Source organism: Aedes albopictus, chromosome 2 (genome assembly GCF_035046485.1).
Source record: "Aedes albopictus strain Foshan chromosome 2, AalbF5, whole genome shotgun sequence".
In the NCBI taxonomy this organism is placed as follows: domain Eukaryota; kingdom Metazoa; phylum Arthropoda; class Insecta; order Diptera; family Culicidae; genus Aedes; species Aedes albopictus.
The window spans coordinates 298,382,587-298,409,537 of NC_085137.1; the positions used below are offsets into that span (position 1 = coordinate 298,382,587).

The 26,951-nt window shown below is 40.8% G+C and overlaps 2 protein-coding genes and 1 long non-coding RNA gene across 4 annotated transcripts in view; 1 reads left to right on the forward strand and 2 right to left on the reverse strand.

Annotated features, from left to right (window-relative positions):
- The window catches only part of LOC115270285 (palmitoyltransferase app), a 32,385-nt gene extending 23,228 nt beyond the window's left edge, over positions 1–9,157 (forward strand). Inside the window, exon 8 of the mRNA XM_062852139.1 lies at positions 7,380–9,157. Coding sequence (XP_062708123.1) covers positions 7,380–8,482 — 1,103 coding nt within the window. The 3' untranslated portion in view covers positions 8,483–9,157. The remainder of the gene's footprint in view (positions 1–7,379) is intronic.
- Positions 1,078–6,891, reverse strand: LOC134288176 (uncharacterized). The gene is made up of 3 exons (XR_009997794.1): positions 6,752–6,891; positions 2,031–4,788; positions 1,078–1,814 (listed from the first exon to the last, which is right to left on the reverse strand). It is a non-coding gene; the product is annotated as an uncharacterized LOC134288176 (long non-coding RNA).
- Positions 9,158–16,504: 7,347 nt separating the features above from the next.
- LOC109430626 (spermine synthase) lies at positions 16,505–25,533 on the reverse strand. Of its 2 annotated transcripts, none has more exons than XM_029879605.2 (5): positions 25,073–25,533; positions 23,009–23,120; positions 18,936–19,058; positions 18,429–18,865; positions 16,505–17,487 (listed from the first exon to the last, which is right to left on the reverse strand). In XM_029879605.2, exons 1-5 carry the CDS (start codon positions 25,352–25,354, stop codon positions 17,320–17,322), a joined length of 1,122 nt encoding a protein of 373 aa, XP_029735465.2. In that variant the 5' UTR covers positions 25,355–25,533; the 3' UTR covers positions 16,505–17,319. The 2 variants fall into 2 exon arrangements, with proteins under 2 accessions (XP_029735465.2, XP_029735466.2); XM_029879606.2 differs by lacking the exon at positions 23,009–23,120 and adding an exon at positions 21,788–21,896 and having other exon boundaries at positions 25,073–25,530.
- Between the last annotated feature and the right edge of the window lie 1,418 nt (positions 25,534–26,951).

The following is a 26,951-nucleotide window of genomic DNA, read 5'->3' on the forward strand; positions in this document are numbered from 1 at the left end:
AAGTTACCGTCGTTGGGGGTGAGAATGGGTCAAAAAAGGATACTCAAAGATTGTTTGTTAAATAACACATGCAGTTGAAGTCGGAATAACTTTTTATGTGGTATGTATACTCTTCTATATGGTAATGATAGTTTAGCAAGAAAGTATCACATTCTATGAATTGTCTACTAAACTACATATGATTGAAAATTGACCCAATCTCACCCCTTAGAGGGGGTGAGAATGGGTCAAAGTATTCAAAGTCACCTATTTATGAATACAAGTTAATTTTATTGATCATCTGGAGCAACATTTGAAAAGGGCATACAAACATTGGTAAACAATGACTTCACACGTCGCTCTTGAGCCCCCATAAGCTTATTCACACAAACTAAGTCCGTTATCAGATAGAGCAAACATCGATCTTTCGAATAACGGTGTTCATTTGCGTGGGCGGGCTGCTGTTATGCCCTACGGAGCGTTTTCGAAAAAAGACACAAGACCTCTTAAGCCCTTTTCAAATGTTGCTCCAGATATCTAGTAAACCTACTTGAAATACAATGTAACCATGACGAATAAAAACTTAGGTAATTTTTAAAGATGATTAATCCACCTGAAAGGGCTAATACAATCGAATAAATGGTTGAAATTTGATAAAATAAAGTTTGTATGTTGTATCGCCATTTTCAGCCACCATAATCATCCTCATTTAAAGTTTCAACTTCCATGAGAGGAGGGGGGATTACAATGAGGGAGAGATGCATTAAAATATTCATTGAAAAAAACATGATATTTTTAGACGATCGTTCGTCTTCCGAAATGTTGTCATGTTACCGGTTTTATGGCCCCGGTATTTCCTGGATGCCACTACCGTCTGGTAGTTTCACGATATTTCCTTAAAATTTAAAAAAATGAGTGGAGAAGAAAAACGCTATCAAGTCTATTTTGTGGGCTTACGATATTGTTGTACACTAAAGATTAGCTGATGATCAACGGAGCTGTCAAAACGCATGGGTTTATTGTTATAAATGATTTTAGGCACTAAACGTATGAACACACTCGCTTGACACTTCTTCGACATATTTTTGAAAAAAAAGCGTGCTTTTATGAAGATACGGTAAACATGACATCACTCTAACGTCGAATGGGGACTGGATAACAAGTTGAATTTTTAGTTAAGGTTATGTGTACTCGATAACTTGCTTGACCCAATCTCACCCCCATTCTTAATATTTAGACATAGGGTCGAAAATATTGAATTTTTAAATAAAAAGTGCATTGACAGCCCGCTTTTTTCGTTGCATCAATCAGGTAATATCTACAGCTAACCACTTATAAGAAAATTTATGGTTAGGTACTTGTGTGAAACATTACGAAGGAGAATTATTTTGAGAGTGATTTACTAGTAGTTTCATCATATAAGTTTAGCCACAAACTTAACAAAATAATGATTATTACTAAACATCTTATTATGAATCATGACGTGTAAAAACATCTTCTCTTTGAAATAATATAAAGTTTTCTATATAAGTTAGCGATAGTTGATGAGCTATTTCCAATTTTATGTTTCTCCGTTTTGACCCAATCTCACCCCCCAGACCCATTGTCAGGATTTTAGTTTTGTTTTGTAATGACAATAATATTGTCAATGTCAACACTCAACAACATCAAATTTGATGGCTTATGTCAAACCTCAGAAAAGTCATGTTAATTAATTTCCTTAATGAGCAACAATCACGGATTTTAACATCTATGAGAAATTCTTATTGTATTGTATATATGTATATTGTATTGTATATTATTGTAATATTCGGTCAACAGCCAAAAGTATGCTGCTTAAGGCTCAAGCATCCGTCATCATTTTTCAGAAAATGAAAAACAGTTTTTTCGCTCTAGATCAAAACAATGATCATGAAAATGTATTCACTGCATTCCATTCGTCATGTGGAATGCAGTGAATACATTTTCATCGCAAAAACTTTTGTTTTGGACGAAAAAACTGCTTTCAAATGTTTGATGATGACGATGATTTCAATGACGAATTGTTCAACGTTAATAGTATTGTGATTCAAAATACGCGAACTTACAGGTGAAAGATAAAATGGTCGAGGCGGAAAACATTTCTATTTTTCAATATATTTCCACCTAGTAGCTTTTCTGAAGTGCATCAACAATACACAAATGTTCACAGTGAGTTGATCAACTAGTTGTCTGACATTGGCTCAAATTTGAGCTACAGGGGATACTCAAAATAACTGGGATAGGTAAAATTTTCACTTTTCAAAAAATGTTCAACTCGCGGTAACTTTTCGAAAAAGGCATCAAAAATTCTCAAATTTTTGCTGTAAGTTCATCAACTAGTTGTGTATCAGTGGTCAAAATTTGGAAAAGATCGAGCCTTTCTACACGAATTTATAAAGGTTCTTGAAAAAGGTATAATTATGCGATAGCCAACTTTGAGCTGTTATATCTCCGGATTCAATGAACCAAATGCAATGAAATTTTGATCATTTATGACTTATATAATGAACTTTGAAAAACAGTTTACTTAATTTGAAATTATTAATAAGAAAAAAAGTTATGGCGGTTTCATTTATTCTATGTTTTTTTAGTAAATTTATCTATTTTTCATATGCATCCCATTACTTTTTCAATTTAATGCCAGTTATTTTGTTACTTCCTTTCAAAACATATTCATATTGAAGTCAATTAGAGGGAATTTAAATGAACTGTAATTACTATCTCGAATTTTGAAACGATGATGAAGTTTTGGATAAATTGGTGGTATATTAGAAAAATAGTCTAATCGTAATAATTTTTTTTTCGTGTAAAGAATTTTAAGTTTAGTCAATATGTCATAAATGATCAAGATTTCATTGCATTCGGTTCATTGAATCCGGAGATATAACAGCTCAAAGTTGACTATCGGATAATTATACCTTTTTCTATAACCTTTATAACTTCGTGTAGAATGTGCGCAGTGAGTGAGCGAACCGTGGCTCTTTTCCAGAGAGAGCCGGATCACCCGTCCGCATGCCTCTGTACGAAAGACCCGAGAAAAGAACCGTTCGCTCCTCTTTGTATCGCACTGGATTGCTTGCAGCTCATTCTCTCAGACACAGCATACTCACTCTCTTGATGTTTTATGGCTTTCCCGCATACACATTACCCCCTAGCTACGTGTTTGGATCGTTCGAATCAGGTCAGGTCGCCTAGAACAGTCGGATCTGCGATCTTCCGATTGGGCATCGTATGCGTTGTAAGCGGACCGCATGCGTGAATTCTTCGCCAGGGAACAGAACGCGGTTGGTATACGACTGTAGCGAGTTCGGAGCCACCGCTGTTTAGCAGTGTTTGCTTGGCGTGAAGAAAAAACGCGCGTCGTAAAGTTATGACTGCTCAGTGCGGTTCGGTCATTCATGACTGAGCCGCAGATCCGTTCAGAAGATCCCGTTCACTAGAGTGATTGATCCGACTCGGTTCCGATCACTGAAGTGAGCCGTTTTGCCCACCTTTAGCTCAAACATTGATTAGAGATGCTTTAGTTTGATGGAATACTTAGGTAGTACAGTTTGTGGATAACTTAACATAAAATTGCACCTAACCCAACTCTGCATGAGCAGAATTTGGCATGAGTTGACTGATTGTCAAGTGCCAGATGAGGAGTCTCCATTTGACCTTCTTTGTACTTTTGAGAGTTCTTTCGCAAACTTTGCGTATTCAGGCGTCCCTGCTCAACAAACTAGGAAACCTGTACTAATTGGTTGTGACACCATTGTATGGATAACTCGCTTCCATTGCCACTCCAAGAGAGTTTCATTGTCGTTTTGTTACTACAACGCCCTCCATTGTGGTATACCATAACTATTGCTTTGAAAGAAGCTTGTCCTCTGCGGTCTGTGCGGACCGCAAGAGGTATTCCAGAATAAATCTCTGATCTCTTCAAGTTCAAAATATCTTCGGATAAACCAGTCTTTTGTATAGCTACGAATTTTTAGCTTCTGCCCCGAGGATTGTAGCTATATAATCGATTTAGTGGGAACTAAAAAGCTCTGCTTACTTCGAATCTCCAGGAGCAAATGGGGTTTTGTCCTATTTTTCTCCAGAGAGATTTAAATATTTCAAACATGTTTTGAACTCTTGTAGTTTTCTATTGGGTATTTTCATGGCGTGAAATCACTCTATAGTTTTTTTTCCCGAATGGTGCGTGCGTTGTATAAAGAAGGAATGAGTTCCAGATTTATCTGATTACCTCGTTCTTTCTGAAACGCTTGAAACGTATTGTCGACTATCATATCGACGATGTTCGTCTGACTAACATGCCTATTCATGTGTACTCACATGCCTCCCAATTTGGGATGTCCTCAGTGACTCTTTTACACAAATTTGTATACGTTTTCAAGAAAGTACTCGTTCAAGCGTAGTTTTTGCTTGGGTGATTTCTTGAATATTGAGGATGCTTTCGATGATGTACCTTTGAATATCATATTGAAAGTCGCATGACGTCACAAGCTACCTCCAATGAGCTATAGGCTCTTTTTACGCTTATGCGTTTTACAGTGTCCTTTTCAGGGCACTGATTAAACTCGTTGTGGTATGGGCTATGAGCTCTCGTTGCGCTTATGAGTTCATTCCCTCTTCTAGGGCACCCCTTCCTATTTCATCACCTTTCCCTTTCCTAATTCCATTCCATCCCTTGTCCCATTCTCAGGTAAACGATGAAATAGGCGTCATACATATAGGCGATGGCACAAATGTACCAAATGGAGGATAACGTGCCTCTGGAGCCGGCCTTCTGATACCTGATACCTAGTGTGGAGGGTTCGATCTTTATTATTTGACAGTTTGACTAAAACTACTCTAACCAAATGGCTGGCCTACTTAGTAGTTGCTAAACTACCACATCTCCTTTTGTTTATTATTGAACGAGCCTTGTTTCTTCAATACTTCTTAACAAACGTATTGACTCAAGCCCTCTTGTAATAGATGAACCTAGCGCTTCAAACAATCCCAGCATTTTTCGCGAGCTTTCGTCCATCAAATGAGTGTTTCTTTCTATCTTTCCCTTTTATTAACTTAAGAAGGTGGTGCATCCAATCCAGAAGGTACGGGAAAACGTGAAGCATAACAGACAAGATGGTTGGACTTAGTACAACGTGATTGTGGAAATTTGAGTATGGCCGGAGTGATTTTTACATACAACCGCTAATGAGGTGTTATCTATATAAACATATAAACCAGATAAATACTGTTATGCTTTGATGATTTAACCATGGTTTTAACCCAATAACTTATCTTTTTTGAACTCTCTGTGCGTTTTGCGAAAATATATTTTGATTTTCTACTTCAAATCATCACTGTGGTTCAACTCCTCATCAGTGCTTACTCAATGTAATCGTTTCCAGGACTCATTTTTTGTAGATCTGCATCGTAATTCGTTGGACATCTTGTTTTTTTGGTTCAGTCAACATCGTGTTATCTTCTCGGATTGAGCTGTAAAAGAAGAAATGCCTTTCCGAACCAACGCGTTGCTAGCACGTTGCCCGTTAAGGACTTTGATTTAGTACCTTCTCCGAGCCAACACGTTGTTAGAGAATTGCTCGTTAAGGATTTTGTTTTTGCCTTTTCTGGACCAACGCCTTAGCGCGTTGTCCATTAAGGTCTTTAATAGTGCCTTCTCCGGACCAACGCGTTGGCAGCACGTTGTCCGTTAAGGACTTTGATTTTCACCTTCTCTGAGCCAACACGTTGCCGGCGAGTTGCTCATTAAGGATTTTGTTTTTGCCTTCTCCGGACCAACGCTTCAGCGCGTTGTCCGTTAAGGACTTTGATACTCTTGCCTTCTCCGAGCCAACACGTTATCAGCGTGTTGCTCGTTAAGGACTTTGATATCTCTCTCCGGATCAATGCACCTCAGTGGGCTGTTCGTAAGGAATTTTCATTCTATTATTTTTTTTAAGTTTAATTACCTATCAATGGATGACTCAATATCAATCTGGTGACATCCATACCGCAAACATAATTGGACAATTTCGAAAGGCCCATCTTGTATACACCCTGGCTTCCAACGTCCGAGTGGCCGATTGTAATTTCTTCAAACATAGATGTAGAGCCTTCACCAGAGATGGAAATGGAACGTGATCTTTGTCGGCTGCGAAAAATTCCGGGGCACCTAGGTCAACGCAGATGTGTACATTCGTCGTACGGCTGAATTCTAGATGGAGATATCCTCTAGATTTTATGTCGGCTGAACGGCGGAATCATTCTTGGCATTGTCTTGACAGGGCTGGCTCTTGAAACCATTAATCTTTTGACTGGGTTGGATAACTTTGCTGTCGCACCTTGTCTGATAGTCCATCCGGGAGTACATCTACGCTGATAATTTTGTTGGATACAGCTAGTACCATTTCTGCAAATAGACCGCGAACACCAAAGCACATGTCCATGTACTTCTTTCGCCACTCGTTTAGCCGTCCGACCAATGGCAAGTGCAGTCGAAAAATTCGCTTCATTTTGATTGGATTTCCAGTCGCAATATTGCATCCAGTGAAATTCGCCTGGCATTCCAAATTCAATGAGCTGGACCGACGGTTTCTGCGTCAGCGGTAACGTTGTTCTGGATGACATAATTTATATTCCATTTCCAGTAGTAACTTCAAATCCGATCCTCGTCGCCAATATGTGGAGGGTTCGATCTTTATTATTTGACAGTTTGACTAAAACTACTCTAACCAAATGGCTGGCCTACTTAGTAGTTGCTAAACTACCACACCTAGTCATACGCCTGATTTTTTGTACACGACTTACCAAAGTACATACGTACATATGAACTACAACGGAAAATTGCCCAAAACAAAAGCCCTGTCGAAATACAACCATTTCCCTAACAGTTTGAAAATGACAATTAAATAGTTATGCGTGGTTATGCATTTTATCGGATTAGCTCTAACACTTTATTGTTAGAATCAATCATTCTTATGTTGCTCAATTTGGACCACCTAGATACCTAGTTGATCTACTAACTAGCAAGAAAATGAGAGTTCAAGTTTTTTTTAACGGTAACATTCTGACTGTCCCGATCATTTTGTCTATCCAATGTATGTGATTTATCAAGCAGACAGTAACATTTTAAACCTTTAAAACAAACTTGTTCCAACAGTTTACCGTTGGACAATAATGCAAAAAAAATCTAAACACATGTATGATAACCGGTAATCTTTTTTTTATTATTGTTTTCATTCTTTTAACTTATGTTAATATTGGTATGCTTTTGAATGCAGTAGCTAGTGTTCGCCATTGTAGCTATTTTCTGTTTAATTTTCATCAAACATTCTCAACATTTTTCTGTGCGTGATTATCACTGATTACGATTTTTTCGATCCCATTATGTATCCTTGCAGAGAAGTCCAACAGCATAGCGCACCTGGTGGAGAACGAGGCTCCGCTGTCCAACACCGGTAACATATCGGCGATTGAGGATACCACCGCGACCACCATTGTGATGATGGACGACGATACGATCGTCGAGCTGGAACCACCGAAGATAGTGAATTTGAGCGGCAGCTACAATAATCTGTTTCGAGAATCCTTAAGCGGCGGGAAACTTGGGCCTTCCGATGGCGATAAGATGCAGAACGCTGACGAGATAATTAACGCCAGCGATCTGATGATGGTGTCCAGCGTTAGTGGTCACGAAAACGTGTACAGTAATATTCCGTCGGGGTCTGGAAACGGTGCATTGGGTTCTCCTAAAAGAACCGGCATAAGCAGTGCAGGAGCGCGGAATAGCGACAGTGGTAAGTCGATTGATCCCAATTTGCACGTGTATTCCAACATTGGTAGCGGGAGTCACACTAGCAATGGCAACCTAGTTGGTCAACGGCACAGCGCTTCCAGTGGAAGTAATTTCCACCACCTACCGAATAGCAATAGTGTTAATAACAATTTCAGTCCAGTAGTTGATGATCAGTCGCTGCTAAATTCCTCATTCATCACTAACGATCTGGACTTGGATGATCCGGTGATGACAAGTGCATTTGCCAGTAAAACATCTGCGAATACTATGCCGCCATCTGGTGGCAACCTGATAGACAGCGGACCATCAGCAATGGTTACGACTACTTCGTCATCCCATTTGCCTCTACCGCCGCTCAAAAGCTCCCAGCCCATTACGGCTATCGAGATGAAGAATGTGATTAAAACGTTGGATCCCAGCGTAATAATCCAAGCAACCAATGGAAACAATGGCGCCATCAATTCGTCCGTCAGTAATCATAGTAGCCATAACAGTAGCAACAATAACAACATCAACAGTAATAGCAACAATAACAACACCAATAGCAATAGCAACGGTACAGCTAGTAGCGGGTTCATCACTAGCTCAAATCGGTTGCGACTGCTGCAGGAATCGACCATGATTGATACCGCTCTCGATCTTGACAGCTTGGATGGTTCGATAGGAAATAATTCACAATCCTGTCTTGTCAAGACGGCTATTGTATGATAAGACCTCAAATTCTTCGAAACTTTCCCCTCTATCCATTAATTCTCGCTGTTGTTAGTCTTGTCCTTGACTGTCACGACACGTGTTATACTGTATCAAAACTACAACAATTATGGAACCGTGTAACTTTTCCGAACGGTTGTTCACTGAAACTTCAAAAGGGACTAAGCATATACTTATCTTAAAGAAAAAAAAATGATAGAAACTTGATGGCACAAACCCCCTGACCTACTTAACTGTCTATGTATATCTTCCACGCGAAGCAGTGGTAGAACAATAATGATAGCAAAATTTTACCATTTGATGAATGGTATGTCGAAAAGTGATAGCACAAGAGGGATCGGCCTCGATCTTGAAATGATAGAATGCTTCGCGGGGAAATTCGCCGAAGTAAAATAAAAACTAATAAATTGTACGAAGATACAGATACCCCTCCATGTTGGTGTAGTAATAATTGGAATAACGAACTTGAATGTGTGCGCTGTTGTGTGCAAGATTTAGTATAAAAGTGATTCGGTGTACATATTGCAAAGTTTATTTTTGTGAGTGAGTAAGAGGCATTAAAAATGAGAAGCACAATTTATGAATAAACCGCATTGTTATGTTAATAGAAGTGGATGTCAGGATACAGAAGAGATTGCAAAATGACGTAATAAATGCAATTCAAATTTACAAGTGTTTGCAAGTATGAATGTTTTTGGTCTTGATGACTTTCATTTATTTATTTAGTAGTTACAACATCTAGCATTAGCATTATGCGAGTCGGACAAATTCGTAGATGGTACATTCCTAGACCCACCTCCTAGAACCAAAGCACAAATATTTGGGACTAATCTCTGACTCTTAGATAAAGACTGACGCAATTCTCCAATGGTCGAGGGCTGTTCTGGCCACGCCCTTGCGATTGATGAGGGATGGGAAAGGATGGCTAGTTGGACACCTAAGTTGGGAACCTCTTTCACTTGCCAAATCATGCCCGGTCTGTTTAGTTCGCTTACATCGTCCGCTGTGCTCTTGTTCGTCTTATAGGAACATCTAAACGTCGTTCGTTATAACCATAAACTTCTTACCTGCGGTGTACGCCAGTAAGCTTCTGGCTAGTGTCGCTACGTCCATACTAAGGTTTGTCGGCCCGGCGTGGGGCACTGCGCTTAGTACCGAAAGCTACCGTGGTAAGCTGGAAAGTACTTACAGTGTGATGTGCGTGAGGGTTGCGAGCGCGTACCGTACCGCGCTTTGCGTCATCACCGGCATGGTGCCTATCGGCATCCTTATCAGGGAGGACATGGAGTACTTCGAAATGCGCGGCACAAGAGGCCTAAGCAGGACTACCAGGATGACAATGGCAGCGCGCGTGGGACAGTTCCACCAAAGTAAGGTGAACCCATAGGTTGATTCCGAGGGTAGATAGTTGGATTAATAGGCGCCATGGGGAAGTAACATTCCAGCTGATACAGCTTCTTTCTGGCCCTGGTTGCTTCCGATAGTATCTGTTTGTGCTGGTTTAGAGGAAACGGCGGAACACGTTTTGTTCGTGTGCCCGCGATTTCGTACAATGCGTGATCGCATGCTTGCCACATGCGGGGGTGACACTACTCCGGACAATCTTGTCCAGAGTATGTGTGAGGATGAGTTTGGCTGGAATGCCGTTTCAACGGCTATCACCCACATCGTCTGGGAGCTACAGAGGAGGTGGCGCGTGGACTCGAAGAATGGCTAGTTCAGATGTGGTACAAGGGGTGGTCCAGGGGTTCTGTGTCGGCTTCGTAGGTCATGCCGGTGCCCTGCGGTCGAAATCGACCCTTACAGCGATTAAGTGGCCGCGGAGAATACATCCTGGTAGCGTTGCTGTCGTGGCGTCGGTCTACTGGGTTGGATCCGAGCCCGCGGTTGGAAAGGGGTCCCCGGAAAGGGCCGAGGCAGGTGGAGACCCTACTGTCAGTAACCTTCTGATGTAGCTGATAGAGCCTGAAAGGAAGTGATACCCTTGCCTTTAGCAGGTCAGATCTGGTCGAACGTAGGCATCAGTTCCTGATGTCTGCAAAACAGTTGGGTGCGGGCATGGGGTTGACGCCTTCCGAGGACAAAGGCAGTGGTGAGGACGACACGGGAAACTGGCTATGCGCCAGCATGCTATGGACTCTCCAAAACGAGTCATCGATGTTCGTTGCTGCAGATTAGGGGTAGGCGGGGCATAATGAGCACCTTGTATTTTCACTGTAAATCTTCAAATTAACAAAACAAATTGCTTGATTATAGCCCAATTATCTAAAATCCAATGAGTTGATGACAAAATATTAGTCAAAAAATCTGTTTACCTTTAAAAATTAATCAAAATGCGTAAAGTGGTCATGTACTGGGAAAATATTATAAGAATCAGGTGACCTAAAATAAGGTTTTGGGAATCGAAATCACAACTTACTGTGCATCTATCGATTTTCTTGATATTCCATACGCCAATGAAGTGTATTTGTAACACTTTTCAACTATTTGTATTATTATTTTGTTGTAAAAATATGCTTCAAAGAGTTGGTAGTAGGGTGGGGCAAAATGAGCAACTAGTGAAAAAATAATGAAAATGGTAAACATCTTCAACAAACGAATTTTAATTATGGTTTTCTCTGTTTTGATGCATATAGTAAGGTTTTGTCTGTAATTTTCAATTTATTAGCTTGAAAATTTCAGTATCTGTATATTATCACCGTTTAAAAATTCTTCAATAGAAGACTCCTTGAAACTCCACAGTTCCCTACAAATTAAACCCCGTAATCAAAATTTCATTGATTGTTGACGGTATGCTTTATCATTAGCAAGAATAGTCAATTAGCATTTGATTGTGTGCAAAACTGGTATTGATCATCCTGCCCACCTAGGGTGATCATTATGCATACATTACATTTATTTGTTCAACATCATTAAGACAAGACATAACCAACACTAGTACGCCACAATACTCGGTTTGTGGCTGCCGCTCGCCAAGTCACGCTCCACGTGGTCCGCCCATCGTGCTCTCTGCGCTCCACGCCTTCTTGTGCCAACCGGATCCGTTGCAAACACCAGCTTTGCAGGGTTGTTGTCCAACATTCTTGCAACATGCCCTGCCCAACGTATCCTTCCGGCTTTGGCCACCTTCTGGATGCTGGGTTCGCCGTAAAGTGCAGCGAGCTCGTTATTCATCCTTCTCCGCCACACATCGTTCTCCTGCACACCGCCGAAGATCGTTCTTAGCACGCGTCGCTCGAAAACTCCGAGTGCTTTCAGGTCCTCCTCGAGCATGGTCCATGTCTCGTGCCCGTAGAGGATCACCGGTCTTATTAGCGTTTTGTACATGGTGCATTTGGTGCGTGGGTGAATCTTTTTCGACCGCAGTTTCTTCTGGAGCCCGTAGTAGGCCCGACTTCCGCTGATGATGCGCCTCCGAATTTCTCGGCTCACGTTGTTGTCAGCCGTCAGTAAGGATCCGAGGTAGACGAACTCCTCCACCACCTCGAAAACATCCCCGTCTATCGTAACATTACTACCCAGACGGATCCGGTCGTTTTCGGTTCCGCCTACCAGCATGTACTTTGTTTTTGAGGCATTCACCACCAGTCCGACCTTTGCTGCTTCGCGTTTCAGGCGGGTGTATAGTTCTGCCACCGTTCCAAATGTTCTAGCGATAATGTCCATGTCGTCCGCAAAGCACACAAATTGACCGGATTTTGTAAAAATCGTTCCCCGGCTGTTGAGCCCGGCTCGTCGCATCACACCTTCCAGCGCGATGTTGAAGAGTAGACATGAGAGTCCGTCACCTTGTCGCAGTCCCCGGCGAGATACGAATGAACTGGATAGTTCATCCGAAACCCTTACGCAGTTTTGCACACCGTCCATCGTTGCTTTAATCAGTCTAGTCAGCTTCCCAGGAAAGCCGTTTTCGTCCATGATTCTCCATAGCTCTGCGCGGTCGATACTATCGTATGCCGCTTTGAAGTCAATGAACAGGTGGTGCGTTGGGACCTGGTATTCACGGCATTTCTGGAGGATTTGCCGTACGGTAAAGATCTGGTCCGTTGTCGACCGGCCGTCGATGAAGCCGGCTTGATAACTTCCCACGAACTCATTTGTTTTAGGTGCCAGACGACGGAAGATGATCTGGGATAGCACTTTGTAGGCAGCATTCAAAATAGTGATCGCCCTGAAGTTCTCACATTCCAAATGGTCGCCTTTCTTGTGGATTAGGCAGATTACCCCTTCCTTCCACTCCTCCGGTAGCTTTTCGGTTTCCCAGATCCTGACTATCAGCCGATGCAGACAGGTGGCCAAGTTTTCTGGGCCCATCTTGATGAGTTCAGCTGCGATACCATCCTTACCACCTGCTTTGTTGGTTTTGAGCTGGTGAATGGCATCCTTAACTTCCCTCAGCGTGGGCTCATTATGCCCCACCCTCAAAACGCAACTCGCGATTTTATACGTTTTTAAAAACATAAAATTTTACAACATTTATAACTTTATTCGGAATTTCAACGATTAGCTTTTGTCAGTTAAGGTTCAAATGAGGATTAAACGTTAAAATTACACATTGGTTGCACTTAATTTACTGGATTTAGTGGCAAAATGCTTAGGCTGCTCATTATGCCCCGCCTACCCCTACGCAGCTAACCTTGAGTGTACTGCCGTGAATCGCATATCTGTCCCATTTGCATAGGAAATCCAGCAAAGATGGGACTGATATGCGATTCACGGCAGTGTAGCCCCTTTCTGAAGCAATGCCTTCTTGGTGGTGGTGTCTTCCCAAGAGACGAAGGGTTTGGCGACCATAGGAATGTGTTTAGTGGGTCGAGGAGAGAGTAGTCCTGGCTTTTACTTTTGTTATAGAAGACGGCCTTAACCCCACACTATTCGGATCTTCCTGTTCGGTTGTCTGTTGAGCAGATTTTCCTCCTATAATTGAGAAGGAAATAAAACTTATTACATTATTTAGTTCATGCGATTCGCGCATCATGTGGTGGATTTTTTTTTCCTCCCCTGTTGGGGAAATTAAGCCACTGCGTCCAATATGCCTAACTTTTGTGGTGGATACCCAACTAACATTTTCAGCGCTATAAGCTTCAGTCATTTGCTTTCTGTTGTGTAACCATCGAGTAAAAGCAGTCAACGCTGAATAAAAGGAAAGCTAGTCAAATATAAATCGTAAGCTAATACACGACTGCAAAACAAGCATCATACAGCTACCAAACTCGGTTTTCAGAAATTTATTGCTTGTCACTGGGGCTGCCTTTACTCCACCGTATTCCGACTCCGGGAGATTTCCCGGAAGATGTGAAAACTTAAACACATCGAATAAGAGTCCCCACTAACAAAACAGCTGCTACTATACAGTACAATTCGTTATACTGACAAATCCCCAAACCAGCAGCGCTTTAAAGGCCGTTATGCAATTTCATTACGGCTAGAAGCTGTAATAAAGAAACTGTTGGTTTACTACACAAATTCTTTACAGCTATCCATGTATGTGCTGTAAAATTATTTGGGTTGCTTTTATTGCACTTTAATTCAATGCCGGAAGATTTGCCGGAAGATTTGCCGGAAGATGTGCCAATCGAGTAAGAGTCCCAGCCACTACAACAGCTGCTTTTATACAGTACGTTTTGTAATGTTGCCAAAACACGAAACAGCAGCGCTTCGTAGCCGTTTAAAGAACACTCTTTCAGCTAGAAGCTGTGAAGAAGAATCTGTTGGCGCAACCACACAGCTTGTTCAATGTAAACATTACCCAACTAACATTTATTGTGAATGTAAACGTCAACAAAGCGTCCTTAATACGGCTTGATGCGGAGTTACTGTGTTGTACATATGGACGGAAGCTTCTATGCAAGCCCTATACCAATGAATCTGGCGAACTTAATCAGCTTGTACATGCTGTACGATCAGCTTCTATGCCACCTAGTCATAGCTCTTTTCTCGGCTCCTATGTAACCACTAACTGAATAACATCTTGAGAAGGCGCTTTTTCAGACTTTTTGCAATGTTAAATAATAGTTTTAAGGCATCCCCAAATTAAACGATTCAATATAATTAGGTTATGGATACCGTGACGCAATACATGTGGAACTGGAATTATCACTTTTAAAATTGAATAATTAAAGTACTTGCCGCTACTTGGAATCAAACTTCCGATCTCCGTATCCACTGGTCCCGATGATGTCCTCGCTGCCACACTGCTATATATCCAGACAAGGCTTCATAATTGTGCCACAAGAAACCTTACCCAACTTCATCTTGCTGTAAAAGCTTGTGAAACGTCAAACGCAATAATGTTTACATTGAACAAGCTGTGTGGTTGCGCCAACAGATTCTTCTTCACAGCTTCTAGCTGAAAGAGAGTTCTTTAAACGGCTACGAAGCGCTGCTGTTTTGTGATTTGGCAACATTACAAAACGTACTGTATAAAAGCAGCTGTTGTAGTGACTGGGACTCTAACTCGATTTGCACATCTTCCGGCAAATCTTCCGGCATTGAATTAAAGTGCAATAAAAGCAACCCAAATAATTTCACAGCACATACATGGATAGCTGTAAAGAATTTGTGTAGTAGCTATATATCCCGCTTAAAGTTTGTTGTGACAATAATGTTTATATCCGACAAGCCGTGTTGGTAAACCAACAGTTTCTTTATTACATCTTCTAGCTGTAATGAAATCGCATAACGGCCTTTAAAGCGCTGCTGGTTTGGGGATTTGTCAGTATAACGAACTATACTGTATAGTAGCAGCTGTTTTGTTAGTGGGGACTCCTATTCGATGTGTTCAAGTTTTCACATCTTCCGGGAAATCTCCCGGAGTTGGAATAGGGTGGAGTAAAGGCAGCCCCAGTGACAAGCAATGGATTTCTGAAAACCGAGTTTGGTAGCTGTATGGTGCTTGTTTTGCAGTTGTGTATTAGCTTATGATTTATATTTGTTTAGCTTTCCTTCTATTCAGCGTTGACTGCTTTTACTCGATGGTTACACAACAGAAAGCAAATGACTGAAGCTTATAGCGCTGAAAATGTTAGTTGGGTATTGCGTTTGACGTTTCACAAGCTTTTACAGCAAGATGAAGTTGGGTAAGGTTTCTTGTGGCACAATTATGAAGCCTTGTCTGGATATATAGCAGTATGTGGCAGCGAGGACATCATCGGGACCAGTGGATACGGAGATCGGAAGTTCGATTCCAAGTAGCGGCAAGTACTTTAATTATTCAATTTTTAAAGTGATAATACCAGTTCCACATGTATTGCGTCACGGTATCCATAACCTAATTATATTGAATCGTTTAATTTGGGGATGCCTTAAAACTATTATTTAACATTGCAAAAAGTCTGAAAAAGCGCCTTCTCAAGATGTTATTCAGTTAGTGGTTACATAGGAGCCGAGAAAAGAGCTATGACTAGGTGGCATAGAAGCTGATCGCACAGCATGTACAAGCTGATTAAGTTCGCCAGATTCATTGGTATAGGGCTTGCATAGAAGCTTCCGTCCATATGTACAACACAGTAACTCAGCATCAAGCCGTATTAAGGACGCTTTGTTGACGTTTACATTCACAATAAATGTTAGTTGGGTACCCAATGCCCAAGGAAGTCAAGGCAATTTCCTTTACGAAAAGTTATTGAACTAAATTTATCTGCATAAACTGCATCTGCATGTTCCACGTATCATATGATGCTCTTGGCTGCGTTATTGATGATTGTTTTTATCGTACTCCAGCAATCCTCTAGAGGGGCCAATTCGAGTCTCATCTGTCAACACTTCCTCGATATGCAGCGCGTATGCTGAGGCACCCTCCAGTTGCTTCAGTCGATCAACGTGTGGCCGTGGCCGGTCGCTAATACCGTACATTGTTGATGACGGAAAGTTTTGGTCTACCTTAGCGTGATGATGATCTGGATGTCGTGGCTTGATTTAGCGGTCGTACTAGTGATCGAGCAGCGCGTAGAATGGGTCCTTGTGTCAGACAAGTTTTTGCTCAAGGGGACAGTGTCATCCAAAAAAGCACCTAGACTCTTTTACGGGGGGATTCGAAATTTGTTTATTGTTTTTCAGCGAAATACCTACTCTATAACACCATGGGAAAGAATTGAAACAGTAGTCGGCGTAAGGTACCAGATTCATCTTATTAATGTCTTTTATTACTCTCTTTGTTGCTACGACCTTACATTTACCAACATAAAATTCGCTAATTTGCACGTCCAATTGTTTATACACACTACTCATATTAGTTTGTTTTATGTTGTAATAACTTAGATGATGTTTTCATGAATCGAATAGAACCATGATAGCTGCTACCAGGAACTGATGTAAAGCAATCCGTTTCGTAAAGTACAACATAACTAGTTTGTGCTTGAAGTAAGTTAACTGCCAACTAAATGCAATTGAAAACAATAAAACAGATTAAAACGTATAACGAGGTTAAGGAGGTAGCGAATGCTAGATCACGAAATTAAGTAAACTAGGAGTATGGCCACTTATAAGAGGTTCCTAGGTCTTCACAAAAGTACACAGTCGAAAGTTTAACTTTGACCTCTGATCTAATCTATACTGTGCTAATAAATATTTGTTATAATAACGTGCTACTACTATAATAAGTATCTGCTACCGTATATCGTAGTGAGCAGTTCCATAATGCTGTTGAAAGTTGAAATGCTATTATACTTAGAGTGCACTGACATCGAGACTGGAAGAAGAGGTTGATGTTCTAGGTTGGTTACTGTCGTATTGTTGCACCCACTGCAACACCGCTCGCTGTAGGCGCAGGTTGGCAATCGAAGGTCTGCCGCCTCGATTGTTTGAGCTTCGAAAGCATCTGTTTGGTATGGAAGTCAAACGCTGGCCGCAGCCTCCGACGCACACTGCACTTGATAGAATACCCACTCTTCCATGAACGATGGCACAAATGCGCTGCACTTTGTGAAGTTAACCTTTGGTGTAAGCCTTGCTAGTTGGTCTTCATACATCTGAAGAGATTCTGGACAGCTGACTCCATTGCCCTGTAAGCGGAATAGTTAGATTAGGTTAATGGAAACTATAATCTGCCCATAACCGCATAATTGTAACATTTGCATATTTTGCTGTTATTGACTTAATATCGGGGATCATCATCAAATTACAAGTACTTTCGACTACCTGAATAAAATTTTCAAGTTTGTTCTAGGATTTGTGAAATAAACACCAAGTCGTTTTGTCTCATCATTAACCGATGTGACTGCATAACAGTCACACTGAGAAATAGACTGGTTTTAATGCGTGTCATCAATCATACTTAAGTCCGATTTATTTTCTGACAATAGGTCCAGCATACAAGAAGTGCTGTAGAAGATCTTATTGCTAAACTATTGATTAGGAATTAATAAAAAATGTTTACAGTTTCGGTTCATTCCCATATTATTAAAATTTCCAACTTTGGGTCTCATTTTCTCCAATGCCTACTTCTGTCGAATGCTACTGTTATGCGGTTATGGGCAGTAATGCTCACACATAAAAATGGCTGTTATATTATTATTATGCGTATGGTCGAATTTTAAACTTGATTAAGGGATTGTCAGCACCTTTTCCAGAAGCCATTGATAATTTGTCAGTGAAAAAAAATCAATCAAGCAACTTTGCACATTTAGTGATTATCAATCGAGTGTAAATATTGAAGCGCAGGAAAGCGTGAATCGGAACGATATGCGAAAATTTTATGCAACTGCCAATGGTATGCAGTGCGTGACTGCTCCAGGTCTTGTCATGTGCAATGACCGGAAAGAAAATTTGCGCAGATTCAGTGGAAAGAAAAGTAATTTTGGCAGACAATATTAGCACATATTTTTTCGATGAAACTACATATTAGGCTGATGCGAGTAACGCTGGATGGCTCCATCTTAAGCACACGGTTCAAAATATGTACATATGTATCAAGGTTGGTATCGGATTCTGGCCAACTACTTACATGAGTCATGAATTTTCCGTCCGGTTTGAGCACCTTGAACGACGATTCGAGAATGACGCGGATAAAGTCCCAGATCTCCCCGGTCGGTGTATCGGAAATCGGGATATCGGTCAAGTCGCCAAAGACGTAGTCAAATTTGCGTCCCTCCTTGATGAACTTGTTCAAGTACATCATGCAGTCTCCGACGACAATTTCGTAGTTGTCACTCTTGCGTTTTTCCAGCACGTCACCGCAGATGGAGTTCATGTACTTGTTGCAGGCTTCCATAACGAGATCGTCAATTTCCAACATTACCACGTGCTTTGGTTCTTCCTTGAGGAGCTCGTACAGGAGCGCACCATCGCCACCGCCGAGAATGCAGATTTCCTTGTCTTTGTAGTTTTCGACACCCCGGCGCATCAGCGTTTCCGTGTAGATGAGATCAGCTTCGGCGATATCTGGAAAAAGGTAAGGGTATTGCGGGTGGAACTAGTTTTATTTTGCTATTACGATAGTCCTAATACATACTTTGTAGTTCATCCAAAACGAGCATGTTACCCAGGCTCTTGGAATGAACGATTTGGATTTTTTGAAAATCGGAACGCTTGTCGTAAAGCACCTTGTCGATATCGTATTCGATTACTCGTTCATCTGAGGAATAAATGGAGAAAATATAATTACACATGGTTATATTTAACTCGTTATGTATTACTTTTAATAATGGTAAAACGAATTTTAGGTGATACTTCTCCACTTTTTGGAAATCAAGCATTTATGAATAACACATTCAGCTAGACGAAAGTGCAGTGATTCCTTTTCCTACCTCCCCGTAGTACCGGTCGGACTGCGAGCAACCTTAGGAAAGATCAAGTAACAAACTCCGTTAACCCTTTCCTTCCCACGACTTCGAACGACTTTTTCTATGCCAAGAGAGCGTTTCCGAAGAAAGTGCTTGAACAAAATGTATTGCAAATTGGCCAAAATTTTTCGAAATCAACGAAAAAAGTTTTAGTTTTAAATCAATAGTATTTTGATTGTTTATCAATAGTTCCACTATTGAAACAAGTAGTTGGGAGTTGGGTTTACCTAATGAGATTACAATCATATTCTAAAAACTATTGCATCATATTCATCTGATTCCGTTTGTCTCGAGTTCGTCGAAAATAGATGGTGCTCTAGAGCAACCATGGGAAGTATGTAGAGGGTTAAGAAAAAGGGATGATTTGCTTCTACAAGCCTGAGCGTTTTCTTTTCTCTCTAGGGAGGAGTGGCCTGTTCGCCATGGTAGGGACGGCTGTTCAACGTCCAAGTACCAGTGAAGGACTCTAAGCTCAGCTGTGCACCGTTGTCCTCCGGAAAGTTATAGGCCTGCGAGCTGGCCGTAAAACCAATTACAACTGGTAGTCAGCAACAAAGTAATACGAACACCCTCTAGCGTACAAACAGCACTTGCGATTGGAAACTCGGTACGTCGAACTACCAATCTCTCAACTACTTTGAAAGCACCCACATAATCGCCGATCTAATGAAGGACCGCGGGTTGTACATTTGTGCTCATTCTGCGAATGGAGTGACGTGAGAAAAGTCGGAGTCGTATATCGAGGTGAGAAATCTCGACTCGAATGAGGTGACTCTCCATTTGATTTACACGGCGAGTCACTTCATTCGAGACGGTATTCCTCACTTCGATATACGACTCCGATTTTTCTCACGTCACTCCATTCGCAGAATGAGCACAACAGTAGTTGTCTCAGTAATCACTAGACACTATTATTCGCCTTGTCTGCGAATACAGTACGGGTATGGAACCGACGTGCTCTATATTGGTCGAGTAGTAGTCATATAAGCCCAAAAAGGCGAAATATACACCCTCATTCTTGTTATTGATCGAATCCACTTTCGAACGTAAATCGTTCGCATTCCCTTTCAGCCAGCAAAATCAAATGGCCTACTGATTCGATCAAACCAAAAACGTTCGAAAGTGGATACGTCCGTAAACAAGAATGAAGGTGACAATGCTAATGGTTTCTTGGGTGGTAGGAATGTCGACCATCTGTCTGCACCGGTTGAATGATCTGCTGGAACAGCTACCAAAAAATAGTCCGTTTAAAATGTGAGAACTTTCGAGCGATCATCATTTTGAATGCCCTCTACAGAATGCAATGCCAGGTTATCTCATATTCCGTCATCTGTCACATAAAACGTATGAATTCGTGGGATGTTATCAAGCCGAATTGATCGACGGTCGGTCGACAACGGAAAAGATCTTCTCCGTAAGGCAAATCCTCCATAAATGCTGTGAATACCAGGTCCCAACACATCACCTCCTGTTCATCGATTTCAAAGTGGCATATGACAGCCAATAAGCTTTAGGATAGTTTCGAGAATGGTTCCAGGTACCGGGCATAGATTTCGAGTGAAATTAGCGTTCGAAAAACTGGTTTTGTTTTCAAAAGCAAAATGGGTGCTCCACTCCTAACATCTTAGGAGCTGTCCATTAATTACGTAAGGGTTTATAGGGGAAGGGGGGGGGGGGTTTAAGAAATCTTACGCGTCATACAAAAGGGGAGGGGGTGTCGAAAAATCGCAAAAAAATCCCTTACGTAACTAATGGACAGCCCCTTACGATTGAGTTAACGCATATTGTAATAATGGGACACGTTCGGTGTTGTACTAGATTTGTAGTAATGAGCTGAATTTAAGTATGGTGAGAAGGTCGATTCTCCGTTTCTGCAATGAAATGGTGCAAAAAGCGTGGGTATTATGATTCTTTGCCTAATTTGATGCTGTTTCAACAAAACTTTGGATAACTATGTTGTTTATGTTGCAAGAAATGGAGAAAACAACAACACTGTTGCCCAAAGTTTTGCTCAAACAGCATTAAATTAGGTAAGGAAGCATAATGGGGCACGTTCGGTGTAGTACTAGAATTGTAGTAATGAGCTGAATTTTAGGTCAATTCTCCGTTTCTGCAATGAAATGGTGCAAAAAGCGTGGGTATTATGATTCCTTGCCTAATTTGATGCTGTTTGAGCAAAACTTTGGATAACTATGTTGTTTATGTTGTAAGAAATGGAGAAAACAACAACACTGTTTTCCAAAGTTTTGCTCAAACAGCATCAAATTAGGCAAGGAATCAAAATACCCACGCGTTTTGCACCATTTCACTGCAGAAACAAAGAATTGACCTTCTCACCATACTAAAATTCAGCTCATTACTACAAATCTAGTACTTCACCGATCTGTCTTAGTGAAGATTTATGAGAGTAGTTGTTATGGAGATCTCCAATTACACCAATTGTGAATGACGCTGCCTATTTTAAACATTTTTAACCTAAAACGGATAGGACTACTGATAAGGTTTGAGAGAAAAGGCTTACCTGCGGTTGGGAAATACTTGGTGATGGGCCCTCGCTGCAACGTTGGCAACGACTGACCGTGGTTCAGCTTCAGATTCACAACCAAACTGTTCTCAAGTTCTCGCGTTTGCTGTGAGTTTTGTTTTGTGAACGGATGTTGGGTTGTTGATTGGTTGGGGTGATTCGAACAAAAGCGATTCAAGTCAACGAGGTTTGATGTATCGAAAGGTGCATTCATTCGAAGGATATGTGTTGATTTGGAAACGTAACGGAAAAATAGACAATTTATGGAAAACAAGGTCATAAAAATGCATTTATGTTAAGGTGGTTTACGGTGTTTGATATAATATTGAAGGACATTTTCCCAGAAGAATTTTGGATTTACGAGCAACGATTGAAGATCGAATTCCAGAAAAATTGGCAACTGTTCTATTTTGATTATTATACGACTGTTTTTGCAATTTATGTTAGACTTGCAGATCCTTAGCAAATGGCTTTTCCAATTAGGTAGTACAGTTACTATTTTTTGAAATGTTATCTTCGAAGAGGTACTTGAATTTTAATTTCCGGAAGAGGTATTCAAAGGCCCAATTGATCTCCAACGTAAAAAGAGGCAGGCGCGGATCTAGGAGAGGTTTTGTATTATTTATAAAGTTGTTACGTATAAAAAATCAATGAAAATAATCGGTTAATTAAAACATATTCTCATCAATTAGTATTTCTTACAAACGGTTGGAAATGTTAGTTCCAATTGATTTTGATGATAAATTTTCGTTACTAGATCCACTCCTTGGTTGCACAGTGGGTTTCAAAGCATAGTAAATAACAATCGGAGTAAAACAAACTTACAAAATTAGCACGTTACCTGTTAGCCAAGGGTTGCTTTTCTATATTTGTCTATTGGAATCTATGTTCTATACAACCATTCTATGGAGTTTCAAAGAGATGCAATAAATAACAAGGAAGAAACCACGTAATACGAAGTGGTTTGCCCAACTTGAACCAAACCCATAACGTGTAAGGTGAACGGTTTCGTTACGATGCCACATGCTGACGATTGGGATCGAAAATTGAACAATTTTGGTGGTACAGTTATATCTATCGATCGTTAGTTTGATTAGGCAATAAGGAAGGTTTTTTTATAGGGCTCTTGCAACACATGATGAGGTGATACAAACAGAAGGTTAAAAAAAGGTAAATGTATATAAAGAAAGTAAGAATTGTACGAGGAAGAGATCTAACCTGAGCTCGTTAGGTATACATCAATATAACTGCCTCTTTTTATCGGTGGTAGATGCTTGGAGCGCTTTGCCTCTAACTTTAGACGTAAATTGTTCTCTAATGACTTGATTTGCTAAAAATGACGATAAAAAGGAAATATTTTTGTTTCCAAACCCTTTGAAGCGAGACTGCATTTATGAGCTGTGTGCTAAAATAGGAAATATTAGTAACCATCGAGCACAGTCTAGAACAATGTTTTTACCTGGAAAATAATTCAATAGATTAAACAGTTAAGTATAAATAATAATACTAGAATCATAATTGTACAAAGTTAAAGCACATCGTCTGACGTACCATCAGAGACTGCGGAGCATGTACTCTTTGAATACCCACGCTTCGTGGAGCAAAGGTCGAGTATGCAGGAGATATGCGGTAGAGACATCACTGCGGGCAACATTGTCCTTGGTCTCCCGAATCGTACTTGAACTACAGAGAAAATGGTGGACCGACCAACAGCAAATTGAGTTGCCCCCCTTCCCATTCGAGAGCTTGAGTTCAACGGGTAGTGTACAGTATTGGCCACGACCCAAGCCAGGGACCAGGGAGAGAGAACAACTTAAGGCGGTAGCTGGTGGAACGCTTACCAATAGAAAGTAGTCACGTACGCCCCCTCCTTTCTCGAAGTCATCCTTAATGGGCGTACCGCGAAGGTAAGGAAGAGAGAGAATAAGTTTTTAGTGGATCGATAACCCGAGGAACCACCTCTTGGGTATCTATCTGATCAGCAGACTTTCTCATTCTATAAAAAAAAAACACCAGGCTTGACAGAAACTCCCATAGGGGTCTCCAGTTTGCCTAGTGGTTAAGGCTATGGATCGCTAATTTGGGGACGGCGGATTCGATTCCCGTTCCGGTTGGGAAAATTTTCTCGACTCCCTGGGCATAGTGTGTCATTGTACTTGCCTCACAACATACAAATTCATGCAATGGCAGACAAAGAAAGCCCTCCAATTAATAACAGTGGAAGTGCTCAAATGGATTTCTCCAATAATTCCTCCTACAATTGCTACGTGGATTTTCCTAGCGATTCTTTCAAGACATCCTGCTGGGTTTTCTTGATATATTGTCTAGTAGGGTAGGGCGGGGCAAGATGAGCACCCTAAGGATCACGTTGAGTTATGATTAATCATTAACGCTCTGGTTCCAGTAGGGATTTTATGACAAGAAATAGAAATAAAAGATTCAATAGATCTGTTGTAAAAAGCACTGAATGTTAACTTTAACTTAAGGTCCGTTCAAATGTTACGTAACGCAAAATTTGGCAGTTTTAGACCCTATCCGCTATCCCTCTTCCGCGTAATTATTTTTGTAAGAAAATTTTTTTTATGAAGCGTAACACAGCGCTGGACCCCCCCTCCCCTCATTGGCGTTACGTAATATTTAAACGAACCCATAGCTGACTTTCCACACCTATCTCCGTCTCTGGACGTGCTCAGAACAATTTTTCATGAATAAAAAATATTTTAAAAAATGTCCCGTTTTTGTCAGCCCAGAATGCTACCAGGGGTTGACAAAATCGGGTCCTTACTGTATATCACAGTGAATAAAGTTGTGGTTTCTCAAAAAACATTATTCACATTTAGAAGAGAAACAACAGTTACCCAATGGTCGTGCAGTAATCCATAATAGATACACATAATATCTAGTGTCGTATATCATATGATTATACTCATCATCATCCTAACATTGGATTGGCACATGTATTACATATACCTACTCACGTTCAACCTTGGCTGAACTAGAGAAGGAAATTAACTGTGCACTGTGCCGAGCTCGTGAATATCGATTTTTCCTTCTAAACATCTTTCAAGACTGTGCTTGGCTGTTTCTGACCGTTCATGTTATGAAACCAGGATAGTTACTATAGAATTTTGAACAATAAAATCTAATATTTCCAATTGTAGCATCATGTAAGACTCATACAAGCAAAGTAACGCAAAAATAGACGTAGAAATTCGCTGCGTCCATTTTCGGCTCAAAGGATTGGGCACCACCACCACCCCCCAGCAGAAAAGGTCTTCGTACTTCGAAGGTGATTTTTGGCGCCTCGCTCTCGGCCCGATAGTACTCGATGTTGATCGTGATGAGACCCTGGTTAAAGAACCTAATGGTCGTGATGATTGCCCCCGGGGCGTTCAGGATGCACAGATAGCCATCGTCGGTCAGCATGTCGTAGGTGATTTTCAGGCCGGAAATGAACTTTTCCAGGTGCTCCTTGCATAACTTCACGATGTCTTTGCGCGACACTTCATCGTTGATCCGGGTCGGGTCCAGCGAGAAATCCAACAGCACCGAATTGGCCGACATCGTTGTTCGAGATCAGTATGTCCTGCACGATATTTGCACTCAAAAAAAAAATCACTTTTGCACTGCACTGAAAACCGTGAACACGAGAGCACGAACTGCGAAACGCGACAGTCGATTAGCGAAGAATGGATGGATGCAAAAAAGTCGACCCGGCAAAATTTCCAGAACCTTGCGCAGATGCAAAACATGTGACAAAAGAGAAACGTCAAAATCGTCCCAACTCACGCACACCGCTGCACGCCAGTAGGTAAACAAAGCCTGCGACGGTGTAAAACGCTAATAAACTGCTAGCCATTATATCAACTTGTTTAAAATTTTCGGTGCGTAGAAAAATTACATTTTAATGTCTGACATCATGTTACTTAATATCACAGAGAACAGACATCCAAGTCCAGTTCCGAAACTGTGTAAGGAATTTAACGGCCATTTGAAACCGGCAACTCAAGTGGCAATAGCGTGGCGCTACAATCGGTTAATTTCCCATACTAATTTAATTCACCACTTGAAATGTTTCAATTCACCACTGACTGTGGCAATATGGTGTTTGGTGGCGTTAGTGTTGTCATCGTGTATTGGTTTGCAACCTTACTCAAGTAAAGATTCAAATCCTTACACAACTTTCCGAATGAAATAAGTTCTAGCCTGGATGTCTGTTCTCTGTGTTAATATGTATTAATATTTTCTTTTACCACTCATTTTCTGTTAAAAGTAGGTGGTGAGGAGCTGTCCATAAACCACGACGCCATTTATGGCGATATTCCGACTGGCGGTGTGTGTACAATTTTTAGCCGTGACTATAGGGCTCTGCACGAACTTCTCTACCTCTCTTTCGCTCTTATAGTCCATTTTACGAGCCGATTTTATGAATGAATTTTGACAGGAGGTAGTGTCCAATAACCCGTAAAACAGGGTGGCCACCGAACCGGGAAAAACGGGAAAACCGGGAAAAAGACGGGAATTCAGAACGACCGGGAAAAAAACGGAAAAAAGCCGTGAATTTGAGATGATTACCGGGTTGAGAAAAAAAAGTGAACATATTTGAATTTTATACAACTCATCGATAATCTGTATAAGCAAGCTAAATTCAAATTATCGATTTAGATCCTACAACCTTGCTTTTCTCGAAATTTTGCTAATTCATTATCGAATTTGAGAATAAACTTCAGCATCATTTCAAACAAAAACATTTTCATAAAGGATTAACCCTTTCCTTCCACCGATTTTGAACGACTATGACTATCTCTATGTGAAGAAAGCGTTTCCGAAAAAAATGTTCGAATAAAACTTATTCTGAACTGGCTTAAGTTTTCGCTATCAACGAAAAAGTTTTACAGTTGTAAATCATTAGTTGTTTGAATGTTTATCAATAGTTCTACTTTTGAAACGTGTGTTAGTAGTTGGGTTTACCTAATTAGATTACAGTTGTATTGTAAAACCATTCATCATGTTTATTTAATTCCGTTTGTTTCGAGTTTGTCGAACATCGATAAACCATTGAAAGTGACTTTGAAGAGAAAGAATTGTGTCTTTCGATCAGAATATTCAACATTTTCGACGAACTTGAGACAAACGGAATAGATGTAATAGTTTTCAGAAT